Genomic DNA, 16,254 nt, shown 5'->3' with positions numbered 1-16,254 from the left:
GACAGTACTTTAAAACTGGCTTTTGGAAACAATCTCTCGGCACAGTGCATTTGAAAAAGAGACTGTATGTCTGTGCAGGCAAGCACACGCGGCAGCGTTCCTGAAAAGCAACTTTCAGAGTAACAGAAGAGGTTTGGTTTCTGACTGGGAAGCACAGGGTAGCTATTACGCAGCCATTCTATAATTTCCCCGTATTTCCCCTTCCCCGGAGTACTTTGTTACCCGAATACTTGGGATGACGAGGAGCTGGATTCGCTCCCTCCCAACGCCAGCGTCTCCCTCAGGGCCGCGCTCGCAGCGCCCCCTGCAGGCCGGGAGCGGGGCCAGCGTCGCTCGGCCACAATAAACTTGCACTGCTTCCAGCACGAATCCAACACAGCTCCGGGCCAGGTACTCTGGAAAAAGATAAATTAACTCTGCCCCAGCCAGCACCGGCACGAACACACACCAGGGACGTCAAGGGGTTTGTGTTTTAACTCCTTTTGCTCCCCTCCTTTCAAAAACCTCTGTAAGCAGGTAGCACCAGTACAAGATGGGTCATACAAAGTTCCTTTGCAAATACTCAGGTTCTGAACGCTTGAAGGCACTTAAAAGCTATTTTTTTCATCCCAGGTATCCCCTAAAGTTGTTCCTGCATGCTTCCAGAGTACATTTTTTGGTTTCCAAAGACCACAAGTTTGCAACTGTCCTCTCCCCTTCTCCTACCAGCCCAGGGAAGGGCCAGCTAAATCCCGTGGGAACAGAACTTCTTTAAGGAATATTTTAAGCTCCATTTCTGGAGGAGACATCTAATAAACAACAATATCCTGGCCCTTATTCCATACAGGATTTATAGCACATGTCCAACTCCTTGAAAAATCACAAGGGGTTAGTGGGGGTGTGGGGAGAAAAACCCTATGTTACAATGGTTTTAGTAATTTTTTAATGTGCAACCAAAGCCTTCACCTTTTCTTAGTTATTTTTGTGGCCACAGCACTTAGTAGGTTGGAGGGGAAAAATATGAGGCAGAGGGCTTCTATGAGGCTGTTGCTACTCTGAAGGCAACTTCTCCCCTCTCTCACACTAAACTAATCACAGACCATTTCTTCCACAACAGTCCTGACACCAGGACTCCTTCAAGCCAGCTCACAAGTGAAACAGCATCTCCACAGATTTTCCTTTGCAAATCCAAGGATCTGCCTCCACCAAGAAGAGGAATACGCCTTTCAGCACTTAAGAAGAGGGGAATTACCTTACCATAAAAATAAACTCCTTGGGAAATTTCTTCTTTCACCTACTGAACTTCCAGACTGCTTGGGGGGAAGGTAATATTTAAACAGATGTTCTTACCTTGATGAAGTTTCTCTGTGGGAGTTTCATAGCCTAATCATTCAGAAAATCTAGGTGGAATATTTAATTTAGATGGTATGGTTTTTTTAATATAAGGTTAGCCGAAAAATTCAGCATGATCTTGACAGAGTAAAACATGTCTTAAGGCAAGCTAGTCCTATTTTTTTTTTCCTGTTTTCAGACTACCTAAACAGAAAAAATAATTATTTATTCTCCTTATTATGTATGTCCCCAGGGAACCCCTCCATTTTACTTGGACTCATCTGTGGAAAATATTTAGCATCTGCTTCTCTATTCTCACCGTTGAGTTCTTCTTCAATTTCAAACATTCTCTGCCTCAAGACGGTAGACATGCCTCTATTTTCTTAGTAGTGCTTTTGATTTTGCCATTGTATACAAATCAGTATGCAGAGATATTTACATTAACAATAATAATCTAAAATCTAGTACCATGGCAATTCATTCTGCCCCAAGAGCCCTGCTGCATATGTTGTTAACCCAAAATTCTAATCTGAATTTTAAACCAACACACAAAACTGCCCCCTGTCTTGAAGTCACCAATACTAAGAACAAGATAATTAACTCCTCTCACTTTAGAACTAATTAATAATTAATACCAACTGTATGCAGTTTAACAAAGACAAGTGTTGGATTCTGCACCTGGGATGGGGCAGGCCTGGATGTACAGACAGACTGGGGAATGAGATGCTGGAAAGCAGTGCCATGGAGAGGGACCTGGGGGTCCTGGTCAGTGGCAAGTTGAACATGAGCCAGCAGTGCCCTGGCAGCCAGGAGAGCCAGGCGTGTCCTGCAGGGCATCAGGCACAGGATCACCAGCCGGGCAAGGGAGGGGATTGTCCTGCTGTGCTCTGCACTGGGGCAGCCTCACCTCAGCGCTGGGGGCAGTTTTGGGTGCCACAACATAGGAAGGCTCTAAAGCTCTCAGAGTGTCCAAAGGATGGTGAAGGGTCTGGAGGGGAAGCTGTATGAGGAGCGGCTGAGGGCACTTGGTTTTTTCAGCCTGGATAAGAAGAAACTTGAGGGGAGACCTCAGTGCAGTCTGTAACTTCCTCATGAAGGGAAGAGGAGGGGCAGACACTGATCTCTTCTCTGTGGTGCCCAGTGACAGGACCCCAGGGCATGGCCTAAAGACGTGTCAGGGGAGGTTTAGGGTGGATATGAGTAAAAGGTTCTTCACCAGAGGGTGGTTGGCACTGGAACAAGTGTCCCAGGGAAGTGCTCACAGCACCAAACCTGACAGCGTTCAAGAATTGTTTGGACAACGCTCCCAGGTACATGGTACCTGAGATTCTTGGGGATGGTGCTGTGCAGGGCCAGAAGGTGGACTTGGTGATCTTTCTGGGTCTCTTCCAACTCAGGATATTCTAGGATTCTAATTTGGGTACCCATTCAAGTAGGGAACTAACCTAGTCATATGCAAATTCATACTGCTTCTTCAGAGATCTTAATGGTCTGAGAAAACATTTACATACAATTTCTATAAACATTTGAGACAGTATTTGACTGAGCATTCAGCAAGTCTGAAATCAACATCTTCAAAAAGCAGCGAATTAAATGCATTGCAGGAAAGACTTCCCAGCTGTCAAGCAAATTTTAATCATAGCAGGAAAAAAAAAACCAACTCAAACACCTAGATTGTGAAGAAACACTTAATAAGTCCATCAGTGAAAAACACTTAATGGTCAGAATACATACATGCAGTTCCAAGAAAAAGGCCTGGATAATTTGAATATTGTTTTTCTTCAGTATCATGAAACTTGAAGTGAAAGGTAACATTGTTGGTGCCTTCCGGATTAAGTCTAAAAAGAGTATTTCTCTTCTTTCCTGAAACAGTTTTGTTTGGAAATCTATGCAGGAGCAATAGAGTACACAAAAGACAAAGATATGTATCTATATATACAATTTTCTTTTATTAACAAGGTATGTCATTACTGAACAAGGCAACTGGGAAATACAAGGACTGGACATAAACATGAAAATTTTACAACTCGACTAAAATTGGCATATGTTTTATATACAGATGTGATTAATTACGGTTACAGCTCTACTGTATTTGATTAAACACTGTCCTAAGCACCTACGTTATGAAAATATGAAGTTGATCATACAGAGCTCAAGTATGGAATCTAAAAATAACAATTTAAAAACTTCCAAACTTTCTATGTTCATCTGTTTTTCAGAACAGCACTATAGCTTTTCCTACTACCATATACATGAAAGATTATCAAAAATATATTGATGGGTCTATCACTAATCATGAATATTTATATTTACAATAAGTTAGCAAATTCTTCACCAAATACTTTATATACAAAACTCAATTTGCCCTTTGTGAAAGAGTCATTAAAAAGTTAAAAACCATAGAAATGCCAGTTAGAAATAATGCATTCCAAAAATTGGACTTGTTTACAACAACTGAGAACAATTGAAAATAATTTATGAAAAAGTATGTAATTTTAGAACATGAACTCTCACAACACTTTAGTTCCAATACAGAGTAGCAGGAATTTTGTCCCATGTGTTCTTTGAGTGGCAAACTTCTCTTCCAATCAAGCTGCAAGAAAAAAAGAAAAAAATATATTCTTAAGCAGTTCGATGTGAGTCTTTGAAGAAGACAGAAGTACTTCAAGGGACCAATATTTTTTCCCCCCTTCTCAGTGCAGGAAGCCCTGTCCCCATCTGTACTGGCCCAAATACTCAGAATTCTTATTTCGCACCTTAGAGGCTAAATGGGGAAGGAAAAAAAATAAGAGAAACCCAACAAAAGCCTCTGTACTCTGTACTTTAGTGCTATTCAGAAGTGCACAACCTTTTGCCAGCAGTGTTTTTGAGTATGATCTTGGCTGATGTTTGTATTGACTATAATGCTTTTGCAGCATGCTTTGAACACCCCTAACAAAATCAGTCTTCTCTGCCAAACTAGAAACCCCTCCAACCTGTCTCTCAATTGAAAAAGAGCTTAGACAGGAACCAGACGTTCGCTCTGCAGGTACTTCTTCTACACAGACACGAGCACCTAAGGAATTCTGCAATACAAAACATGGATGCTGAATGAATCTACACATACTAAGGATTAGACAGCTACTGAAACACAGACTCCCTTGGAATTATGTTCCACTCAGGCCCATCCGAGTAACAGAAAGCAGTTTGAGAACACAGAAGCAGCTTACAGCGCTTCTAGTATGTGAGAAAATAGCAGATGGATCACTCACTAAGGTCTCAGCTCACTTCCTCAATCGACGGCATTATGGAAACAATGCTGCAGTTCTGCACTGAATCAAATCACTATGACACAATTGTTCATAATGCACTGCAGTAACTTTGACAAAGTGCTGCCACTGCATAACAAGCAAAATTAGATCTTGCTGTCAAATCCAAATGAAGTAGACTGAATTTCCCTTTTTATCTCTAGAGATGATGAATGTATCTCCTACACTTGCTGTACGGAATCCCTGTTTTTCAGTTCCAACAAAATCTCTTTATGTGCTATTATCTCGCTTGTTGTGCTATTCTTACTTATTCTTCAAACTCCATAATGACCAGTGCTCCACTTGGTTTTTTTATAAACATCTCAATCACCTTTAATCTTTGCAGCCACAGTCCCAGTCTTGAAATTCTGTCCCCTCTTATTTCAGACAGTCCTCCATTATTTGGCTTTCCTCCTTAGTAATTACTCCTTAATTTAGTCTTGATTCTTTTCAGGCCATCTTCCTTGTTCCTCTCAAATCAAGCTTACTGGGGGAAGAGGTGTTACAATTTTGACCTTCTCCTTCCTCTATGCTGTTCCCGACTTCATCCAAAAATCAAAATCTACTTATCTCTCTGTTGATGATTTTACACATACAAAATTTCTTCTCCAATTTTCCACTTCTCTACACATTTTCACACCTGTTTGTGTGGATCTATCTGCAGTGCCTCCTTCTCCAAATTCAAGTCTTTTTCACCACAGCCTGACAAACTTGGGCAGTCTGAGTAACCTGCTTCAATTACAGACCAATGACAAAAGCTCATGTCTTCAAATCTTATTTGTCCCTACATCTTCACAATCAATAACTACATCAGCATTTTGAAGGTTTTTGGCAGTTATCTCTCTAAACCATGTTCTGTTTAGTCCACTTACATGGCTAAACTAATCCAGGCCCTGAGCTTTTCCTCTTAAGTTGTCTTAAGTCTCCCGATTCAAGTCACCATACATTCACACAAACAATGCTACTGGCACAACTTAAGGTGAGATGTGGGAGCAGAGAGTAACTGAAGCTACTTAAGCAGCTCTGCTGATGTATTAAAACCAGAGTTTATCCATCTCTCTTTCATTAACACCTGGATCTGTGTCTGATAATCTTCAGTCTGGCTCTATTTTTGCAACTACTTCCTATCTCATACTTCACAAACTCTTAGAGCCAGAATTTTGTACTGTCTGTACAGTCCCTGGAAAACAAGTATTTGCAGAAATACCTTAGGATCCTTTGCATTGCAGTGACATGAATGTTATCACAGACACAAAATTTGCACAGAAATTTGATAGCTTTAAGGTGCCTCAGATCTTACCAGTTTAATTTGTGCTCTGTCGCTGGACTTTTGGTCCAACGCTCTGAGTTTCTTCTTCTGGATTTGGGCGTTTCCCTGTACTAATGCCAGTACCAAGGGCCGTTCTCCCTGATAATTTAAAATCAGTATTTACATTAAGACTCTATTGCACCCTTATATATTCAGGAAAAGTGTTTGGGGTTTGTTGTTGTTGTTGTTTAAATTACCTGCTTGCAATAAATGTGATTGCTGATTGTCTCCATGAGCATAGTGTAAGATACTACTTGCTTGACAGTAACCTGTTCAGATACAGTAGATATTCATTATACTACATAAAATTTAGAGCTGCAAGCAAGCGTAAAATTATGTTCTTTACAACAACAAAAAGGAGCCAATTGATTTATTTTCCATCATCAAGAAAAATCCTGCCAGAAACTATCCTGAATGCAGAAGAGTTCATATGCGAAAGAAAAATAAGCCTCATGGTAGTCTACAGCAGTTAAACATATATGCACTTATATATGCAGAGTGAACAACGTTAAGTGCCTACATATTTATGCATTATCTTTGCAACAAGCAGAATGTTTATATAGCCAAACACTTCAATTATAAGTTGTTATAAATTTTAACATTACTTCTGCTAAGTCTCCTCATCCTTTTTATTATATTCTTATAGCAATGCTAATGAATCCCTAGCACAACTTAGTTGTGGAAAAACAAATAAAGCAAGTAACTTAAAAGAAAGATGCAAACTTTCTTCTGATTCATGTAAACTATCTCCTGGCAACCTTGAAACTGAGTATTCTGCATGAATAGTGCAATCAGCAGAAGCAGTTGCAAGGTTTCTTGTTCTGAACAGTTGCGGTGTTCCGGTTATGTTCTGGGTGCTTAAACAAAACACAGATTACAGCCCTTCATGATCAGTAAACACACCACCTGGGTTAAGACTGCAAAGAAACAAACAGTTGGGTTAAATTTGATGGCAACTTGGATCTATCACAAACCACAGCTTAAGGTTCTGTATAGTTAAAGTAACAAAAATTTGCTTCCACAACAAGAGACTATCCACACAAGACTGTGGAAATTAATTATATATGAAAAGAGTGGTAGTGAAATCAGGGAAAAGATAACATACAAATTTTGCTATCCAACACACAAGGTGAACTTCTGGTTTTCAGTTTCATTTAAAGTAGCCTAGGATAATGTTTATTAATTTTTGTTTAGTCACACTTGTGATCCCTCCCACTCAAAACATACAAATATTGCTCTAGATGAGCATTTTAGAGATAAAAATGACAAGACAAACAAGTTCACTCTAAGAAATAATTTCTATGTTTTGAGAACAGAAACAAGGTCAGTTCATGTTGTAGACAGCAGCTGTCACCCAAAATCTATCCATGCTATTTTGATGTTTTGTCTGGTTTTCCATAATTGCAAGGATTTGGAGATCCTCTACAGACAGGGACTGCCATAATACCTTGCTGCTGAATTCCACTTGCTCCTGTATGAGAGTCTCCCAGGGCACATGACTGAACAACAGTATGACCATCACCAGTTCCCAGCTGAGCTCCTGGAGAGGCAGGGAGAAGAGTTAAACATAACAGAAGGTACAATTCTAGTTTTGGAATTTAAAGTGTGGGGGGTTTACCCCCTCTTCAAGAGATAAGCTTTTTATTGTGGCTTTTAATTTTTTTTTTTTCAAACCACCTCATTACACGTCCAAAGCTCTAATGATTGTTGTTTTTCCAAATTCACTGAACCTCCGACAAAAGGAATACGTTTCTGATGTGAAAAGTGTAAGTACCTGTATATATTAATACATTTTAATGAGAAAAGAGTGCAAATAATGTTAATTTTTTAAAAATAAAACCTTCTTGTCTTATAAATGTCCTAAGAAATAAAGAAATGTAAGAAATAAAAGCTCAAGCACCCAGCTTTAAGGAGTTTGCAATTTAATCCTTAAGAGAACTGTACTGGCTAAGAACAATCAGGTCCATCTTCCTCCACAATCTGCTTCTAACCTTGACTAAAGCCTATGAAGAACATAAAACCAGTAGATTTCCAGTTCTGCTGAATCCTTTTACACTGAAGAGTCTAAGGTATATATAGTGTGTATATAGTATTTAAGTATTTAAGACCCGCCATGGGTTAATACAATCATAATACTGTTCTTATTTTTCCTTAGTAGCAATAAATTCCAGTTAGCAATCTAATGCCAGCACTAGAAAACTTCACAAGTTAACAATTCTCACTTGAAAGTTCACAAGTCACTCTTTATTATAAATATCAGGATGCTTATACACTTCTAGGAGAAAATCATATTCAAATACTTTTGAAGTCAAACTGTTCAATACAAGTTAGTAACTAATTTTTGGAGGAAGGAAAAAACACAGGTTAAAAATATTTGCATATTAGAGATTAATAATTTCAATATGTCTTTATACAAATACTATCAAACAGTGAATAAATTTGAAAATATTTGTGACTTGCACTAAAAATTGTCTTATAAAAGCAGTTCTTTCTTATAATATGAAATGGCAAGGGCACTATGAAAGAAGTTCATGTAGTTCAGTTCCAATAATTCTATGCATTGTAAGAATTTGACTGACCTCCTGTACTACCACAACCAGAAATGCTTTCTCCTGGTGAATAGCCCATTAGGCCACCGTTTCCATTTCCATTTGGATTAGAAGGCACTGTTGCAAGAAGACCTAAAAATCAAAATAAAATATATAAAGAAAGATAGCAAGAAAAAAAAAATTAAGTGCAGCATTCTGTTTCCCTTGTGATAGCCAATTCTCCACCCGCAGCTTGAGTAGTTTACTTTTACAACAGAACATCTCTCTGTCTTGCCTACTTCTGTTTCTTGCCAAACTATTTTAGTTCACATTTACTTAATATTCTGCGTAACTTTTCCAAAATTCCTTAATTTACACAATCCAATATGTTGGGTTTAAGTGCAACATATCCTGATTCCATGTCCAGTATCTGAACATACTGACTGCTCACACCTTCCTGAGCAGTACAATGCACCTGGTTTACTTCTCGGAGCACAGGGGAAGAATGCTACCAGGGGCTGGGCTGGTGCCTACTTCTGCAACAGCATTTGCATATGCAAATACACTATCATTAAAGTTATGAACCACATTAAATTTCTAATCACTGGTACTCAAACCTATCTGTACGACAATATCAGAATGCACAAAAGGCCCAGTTTAACAAAAACACTTCCAAAAACCCATAGAAAAGAAAATCCAGGCAATATTTGGAGAGGCACTCCCCTCAAACTCTCTCCTTTCTCAGTACATATATTATTTTCATTTACTTGGATACAAACCCTGGTCACTACCCTGAGCTTACACCTGACTCCCACTGCTATGGGACTAAACTATTAACTGCTAGAAGATGAGAAAAGTTTAAAAAAAATAAATAAAGCAAATAATCGATGATCATACCCAGTCCTCTGTATCGTGAAAGCTGCTGGTAGATCTGTTTCATTCTCTCAATATTCAGACGGCTTGCCTCTGCATGGTTTACCATTGGTTTGGGATAATTAACTCCTATAATACATTTTGCAGCCTTCTGGATGCTCTCTGGGGCATTCCAAGGATCATAGATGTATTTTGCAGGGAAACCTCTAAGTACTGGCAAATAACGTCTTTAAAAAAATAACAAAAAGGTAAAAAGGTCACGTTACATATCAAGCTGCTCAATAGTTTAAGCAACACCCATGAATCAATCACTGCAATTTCTGGATTGTGAGTTACCTGATATAATCCCCATTTGGGTCAGTTCTTCTGCCAAAACCCACTGGGCAGTAGCAGTGAAAAAACTGCTGAAAGAAGGAACTACAGGATAGCCACATCCAGCTTCCAGCATTCACACTCCAATCTGCATCAAGTAAGAGCTCTTCAAAGACCTTAAGAAATTAGTGCAACAAGTTAGTCTGGACATGGCACACTGTCAAGGCACCTACTTTTTCAGGATTAGATCCTGAGTTTCTGATTTAAGCTCTTTCTTACCTGGCAGCATTCACAGAATGTTCAGTAGCAATTGAAATGCCTTAACACCAAACTCAAGAACAAAACAAAAAATTCAAAACCAGGCTTTTATCCTGTAAACAAACTTGTAAACATCTCAGGAAGCTAAGCATTCTTACATAAACACATCCTTGAAAAACAAATCCCCAAAGGATGGCTGGAGCCTGATGGCTTCCAAGTGGCAATTGCTGTTTTCAGAAGAATTGCTTCATCACATGACAGTTGAGTAAGCTTTGCAAACTTCCAGAAAACAGGGAACATACAAAGTGCATTTTGAACTCAAATTGTTGGTCTGAATACCTCAACTTGCACAGCACTTTTCACTATGTGAGGAATCCCAAGAGTAGAACTCAAGAGTTTCAGGGTAGCACAAACATGCAGAAGTTGTGTTCTTGAAGGCTAATAGTTAATCTAGCAAGTCACAGTTTTGAGAACACACTCAAATTCCTGGAGGTATTTTGAACCACCAAGAACACTGAAGGATGGTGTGACAGATAAAGTCTGGAGTGAAGACAAAAAACTCCCAAAAACTTTAATTCCAATTTGCTACCCCTACTATATATATTAAAAAAAAAAAAAAAAAGAGAGAAAGTTGAAGATTTATGAGGGTTTCACTTTAAATCCAGAGCTCAGTAGTTGTGAAACATTCAAGCTTCCAGCACTGATTGTTTTTTCATCTTCGATACAGACAATACTAACTTGTATAAAAAGAAGTTTATCTGTTCAGTCAGATCACTAGCAGTGCAGGCTGACAAAAAACAGAGCAAAGGCCTCATTCTGTGAAGGACAGTGCTCAAGGACCTTTTATAAAAAGAGTGCACCTACAAGTAGTTTTAAGAACAGATACTTATTTAATACATATTTTTGCACGTTCTGATTTTCCTTTCAAACTTGCATAATTTCCAAATGTTCCAAAGCAACTACCATCTTTCTTCATGCTAAGGCACAAAAACCCCAACATCTTAGTATTCCCATGCAGCTTCAACTAATATTATTCCTATACAGGGTCTAAATAAGGTAATAGCATTAAACAATGATCTCTCGATCTCTCTTGCCATATATTCAACAAGGCATTCGTTCCACAGTATACACTGAATAAGTGTTACAAAAGTATCTTTGTTTAAATATCTGCAGCTACTTGGGAAAAAAGTTTGTTTTGAAAAAATAGGGTTTATCTTAAAACACTTTCAAAAAACAGATGGTGACTCATAATGCAACAAGATCTTTAGACATTAAGTGTGTTAGCATACAATTGTCCCACTAGATGCTGCCATGTAGTAAGACTTTGGAAATAACACCACGTGGAAGGCCAGATTAACTTTTGCTAGCTATGGACACGTGACTTGAACATCTTGCACAAATCTGGGGCCTTCTGTATTATTGCAAAAGTAAGAACAAGCTGCCATTTTTCTGTAATATACAGAGTAATATATCTAAGTTACCTATGTGGATCTCCAATGTTTGTATTTATGAACTGCAAAAGTAACCAATTTTTTTAAACGGAAAGGTGTTTGCTTACAACTGATTTTTAAGAAATGAAATTTCCTATGATTGTATACATATAGAAATATGGGGTCACAATCCTGATGGCAAGTAAATTTTTTCAGATTTCAAAAATAAAATTGTCTGATTCTCAATTTTTCATAGATTATTATTGCTCAGTAAAAGTTATGCTACCTTTCTAAAAATGCAAAACTGTTCAAAGGTTTAATTTAGTGAGATTAAATTATTCCATTGTTTTCTTCAAAAACCTGACATCTTAAATTTGAGCTTCAGCATCTCATACTTGCACAAAATTAACTGCACTGAGCCTTCAGCCAAATCATGTTGCCTGTGCTCACACTTCTAACACTGGGCAAAGTGACACAAATTGCTGAAACAACATTCTCAGTTTTTAGTTTTCTCTCTTTAATTCCCATAGTACTTCCCCTTTGCAGGGAAGCAGATGCAAGATATGAACAGAAATTGTTGACACAGAATGACTGGGAAAAAAAAAATCTCAATTACAATAGTTATGCATGTTTATTTGCCCAGATTTAGAAAGAAATCTCAAATTTAAAAGAATTTCAGACCTATTCCAACTGCAAGAAACACTCTAACATTCCAATAAAAGAGAACATTCGAGAGGCAAAATTTCAGCATACCTGGTTTTTCAGAATCGATTTAGTTTTGCCCACAATTCAAGGTTTAAAATTCAACTTACAACACACAGTAACAATTCTAGAATGACTTTAATAGGCACTCCAAGACTTAAATTCAAGAATAATAAACAATACCTTCATTCCTTCTTCCCAGCTAATCCAGAGGTCACCTCGAGTCAAAAAGCATGCTACAGCATGCCGGGCTAAATGGTGAATCCAACCCTCCTGACGAAGTTGTGTCATAATTGCATCAATCCAAGGAAAACCTGTCCTGCCTTCTGCCCATTTGGCCAAAGCCTCAGGATTCTTATCCCATGGAATTTGAACACAGATAGGATTCCCCTCCATTTTATCAAACCGTGGATTGTTAGTCGCCGCTGTGTAGAAAAATTCACGCCATAACAGCTGGCCATAGAGGGAGAGGGGAGGGGAGCTGTTCTTTTTTACCTGAAGATCATCATTAAAGAAAAACATTTTATTAGGAGAAGTAGGGGAAAACTGTGGCATCTAACAATATGTAGCTGGCTACACAGAAATCCTACCTTTTTGTACAGATCCGTTAACTTGAAATAAAAGAGCCGACAGGACAAACAGCCAAAGCGGAGGTAGGGACTAAGCCCTGTAGGGCTTGCCAGAAGGGAATTTGCATTCATTCGTGGTCTTTCAAAGTTTGCTACCCAAGCCTTAAAAAAAACAAAACAAAACCCACACAGCAAAATCAGACTAGAGGCTACATAGCAACTTATAAAGGGAGAAATCACGCACTGTTTGTAACTGAATGCAAACAGTGGACAGATGGTCAGGTCACCTACGATACCCAGGCGTTCCTTTTGCATCAGCAGAACCTCTAGAAGGTAGTTCAGCTCAATACAGAAGGCATGGACTGTCTTCCAGAACTATCTGTGATTTTCTTTTAAATACATTGGAAATACAACTAGCAACACATTAGCTGTCAGAGGAACTCCCCTTCAAAGTTATAAAATGCATGCTTCGAATAAAATTACTTCAAAAATAAATTTAATTTTTTTTAATACAGAAGAGTAAACCAGACTGTCTCTAAAATTCATAGCAAAGATAATCTGCTATCATCATTAAAAAACAAACTGTTGATTTATATCATTAATGCCTTGAGTTCAAGTTTGCGGGGTTTGGGTTTTTTTAACACAACTTGCCCAAATCCCTTTAGGTTTCATGGCAAAGAGTAACTATGTTTCCCAGATATGTCAGACTTGCAGTGATCTGAAACATACCTTTCGTTCTAAATGTCTTTCCAATCGCGTGAGAGCTTCTGTTTCTCCCCCTGGCCACACTGCAGAAGGCAGACCATCTGTGTCAAAACCTGAAAGACAAATTGAAACAAGGAAATTCCTTGTTTGTTTATACTGTAGGGCAACAAAATTATTGCATATTGATACTTGACTACATTCTACTGCATCCTGAGAAAAACCCTAAGTTAGGATACATGAAAAAGTGTGTTTTAAAACAGTATGTGACCAAGACTTCTCAAAGCACATCCAATACCTTTAACATGCAGCAAAACTCAAGTTTTTCCTTTTACATTTACATTAATATACATTACAAATTTTACACGCTGAATGGTCTTACTTCAGTCCCATTTCTTCTGGTTTTGGTTTCTTTAGGTTTTTTTTCATAAAGTGACCTCTCTATCATTTCCCAAATCTGCAATATGCAGGCTATATCCTAAAACCAAAAACTTTTTTTTTTATTACTACTAAGAAGCAACAATTCCTATTGTAATTTACAGAATGTCTAAAAACTTTTTCCTCCAAGGTAAAAGCGTGAGTGCCATCTTCAGAACATTCCTAGATATCACTGACCTCAACTTAAATAACAGGGATTGTTAATTTGATGACAAACATGTACTTGAGCCACAAAAGAAAGATAAAAAGAAGGTAATAAGATTTTTTCCATACCCTCCCACCTGCCCCAAGATTGTTCATCAGATGCATGAGAGAACATGTCTGTCTATAGTTTAACCACTGCATAGTGAGATCATCTCTTCTTAGAAAGGCTTTAAAAACCAAGGTCTGTTTTGCGAGAGTTCAAATGGACTTGACAGGGCAGTCACAGGTTAACCAAAATCTGTCCAGACCCTTTTGTTAGCAATTTGGAGGTCATAGCGCATTTGCTTCTATTTTGGGAGGTGTGCGGAGAAACAGGAAAGAGACTAGGAGAGTCACAAGACAATAGCTGACACTATTCCTTAAAATTACATTTACAGAAACATAAGACTTTTTTCCCCCCAGAACCTTCTGAAGTAATTGTCTTACTACTATCTTTTTTTGGTATATCAAGGAAAGAGGGTTTTTTTTAAAACTAGTTTGTTAAATGACAGATTAATGACCTGAAGCACAAAGATACAAAGTGTATTTAATACAAAATGAAGCATCAAAGACTATTAATTAATAGCTTAAAGATTATTTGGTACCCTGGCAATGCTGTATTACAAGAAGCCAAACAGTACTTAGTATATTTTGACCTGACCCCTCATTTACCAGAAAACAACCAGAATTTACAGAGTTGATTATCTTTTTTTGTTCCTTTTGTATGCCATAATTGCATCAGGTTAACAATTAACCACTAGCAGGACCTCATTCATTGTTTTAAGTATTGTGCTTTTAGTGGGAGATTATATCTTAGTTGTTTCAAAATGTGAAAGCCATCTCAGAACATACCCAGCTCCTCAAGTGATGGCACACCGTACTTCTCATCGTGGTCATCAGAAACTGGAGTAGTACATTTTTTCATTACTTCTGGAGTTATAGTCTCCACAGGCATCTCCAGGGGTTCCATTCTACTAATTAGGGTCTGAAATCGCTTGTAAGTAAGAGGAGGCTGTCCTCCATTTAATTCTATTATTCTATATTAAAGAAAAAAAAAGAAAAGAAGCATGTCAGACAATAGTATTTAACAGTTTTTCTTATAAAATATACTCAGCTATACATACACAGAAATATCTTCTTACTTTCCTCCAGCTTACATAGAATCCCAAATATACATGGTAATCCAGACAGTCAGAACTTTAAATATACCATCCTTTTTTCCCCACCACGGAGACATATAAATTAACTGTTTATAAGCAAGTCAATTTTCTTCATTCCTGGGTTACAGAAATTCCCTCATGAACAAGAATATAATGAACATGGACAGTTCAAGGCAAAGAAAAGAACAGATCAGGAAAGCAGATAGAGATCCTAGCTACATACAGAAATATCCAAGTCACTTACAAGACTATGGTATTTGCATTCAAAAAACCCATCTTTCCCTTCTGGTACTGAGAACAGCAGTTGATATTAAAACTATCTTAATATGGGGGGAAATTAACATGTAGCTTATACACAATGACTGCTGTAAAAACACAGTTTCGTATTCTGTATTGTATATATCTAAACTAGTCTTGGAAAAAAGGGAAAACTTCAAAGAAAAATTTACAAAGTGATAGATGAAACCAAATGCTTATTTAGTGGGGTGTTTGGGTGGGAGGGGAAAAAAAAGGAATTTTCAATTTGGGATTTTAAAAAAAGTCAGCCATTAGTTTCAAAAAGTAAATACTTCCAATTTTGCTGCCCTCCCATGTGTCTGTCTCTTATACATTGGCTTGTAACAGAGTACAATGGGCAGCTACCACAATAAATCACTCAAGAGAAGACAAGTCATACTTCTAACTAGTTTGTGCATTATGTTTCTGTAATAGGGAATTAACACTAATCCATTAAATAGATATGTGGAAAAATATAAACAAGACATTAAGTAAGGCAACACAGGGATAGCAAACAATCCCCAACTACTTATTGAATAGAAAATTGGTAGGAAACAGTTCTTAAAAAAACAAAGGACAAGAAGTAAAATAAAGACAAAACAATTTAACAAAACAACTAAACAAACATGTTACTTGGGAGATGCCACAGGCATGCTTGAGTAACTTAATTATAAAGGACAACTAATTAAAATGAACATTATTTTCAAAAGAACTCCAAATTAAAACTGCATTTCAGATACAGTTATATATCAGTTTTTAGAGTTTCAAAGTTCTACTCAGTATGTAGTAAAATTTGGATGGATGGATGGATAAAAGCGAAACATGAAACAAATTTGTAGTTTTCCTAATCATGAAGTGTTCAGTGTGGAAAGTAGCACACAATATATAAATTAATACTACATAAAATTTTAAGGGG

General features: G+C 37.6%; 1 protein-coding gene across 2 annotated transcripts in view; it reads right to left on the bottom strand.

Moving 5' to 3' along the window:
* Positions 1-3,235: 3,235 nt before the first annotated feature.
* Positions 3,236-16,254, bottom strand: part of CRY1 (cryptochrome circadian regulator 1) — a 39,609-nt gene continuing 26,590 nt past the window's right edge. Inside the window, exons 4-14 of one of the 2 annotated variants that reach the window (XM_042051121.1) lie at positions 14,755-14,939; positions 13,309-13,397; positions 12,601-12,741; positions 12,194-12,505; positions 9,645-9,796; positions 9,333-9,535; positions 8,487-8,588; positions 7,355-7,447; positions 6,105-6,176; positions 5,899-6,006; positions 3,236-3,904 (exon numbers count right to left, since the gene is read on the bottom strand). In XM_042051121.1, coding sequence (XP_041907055.1) covers positions 5,903-6,006; positions 6,105-6,176; positions 7,355-7,447; positions 8,487-8,588; positions 9,333-9,535; positions 9,645-9,796; positions 12,194-12,505; positions 12,601-12,741; positions 13,309-13,397; positions 14,755-14,939 — 1,453 coding nt within the window. In that variant the 3' untranslated portion in view covers positions 3,236-3,904; positions 5,899-5,902. The remainder of the gene's footprint in view (positions 3,905-5,898; positions 6,007-6,104; positions 6,177-7,354; positions 7,448-8,486; positions 8,589-9,332; positions 9,536-9,644; positions 9,797-12,193; positions 12,506-12,600; positions 12,742-13,308; positions 13,398-14,754; positions 14,940-16,254) is intronic. The other variant, XM_042051122.1, reaches the window with a different exon arrangement.

Source organism: Corvus kubaryi, unplaced genomic scaffold, assembly GCF_017639235.1.
Source record: "Corvus kubaryi isolate FWS band 111438036 unplaced genomic scaffold, C.kubaryi_AGA036_p1.0 74, whole genome shotgun sequence".
Lineage (NCBI taxonomy): Eukaryota > Metazoa > Chordata > Aves > Passeriformes > Corvidae > Corvus > Corvus kubaryi.
This window is presented reverse-complemented; position numbering and strand designations above follow the sequence as displayed.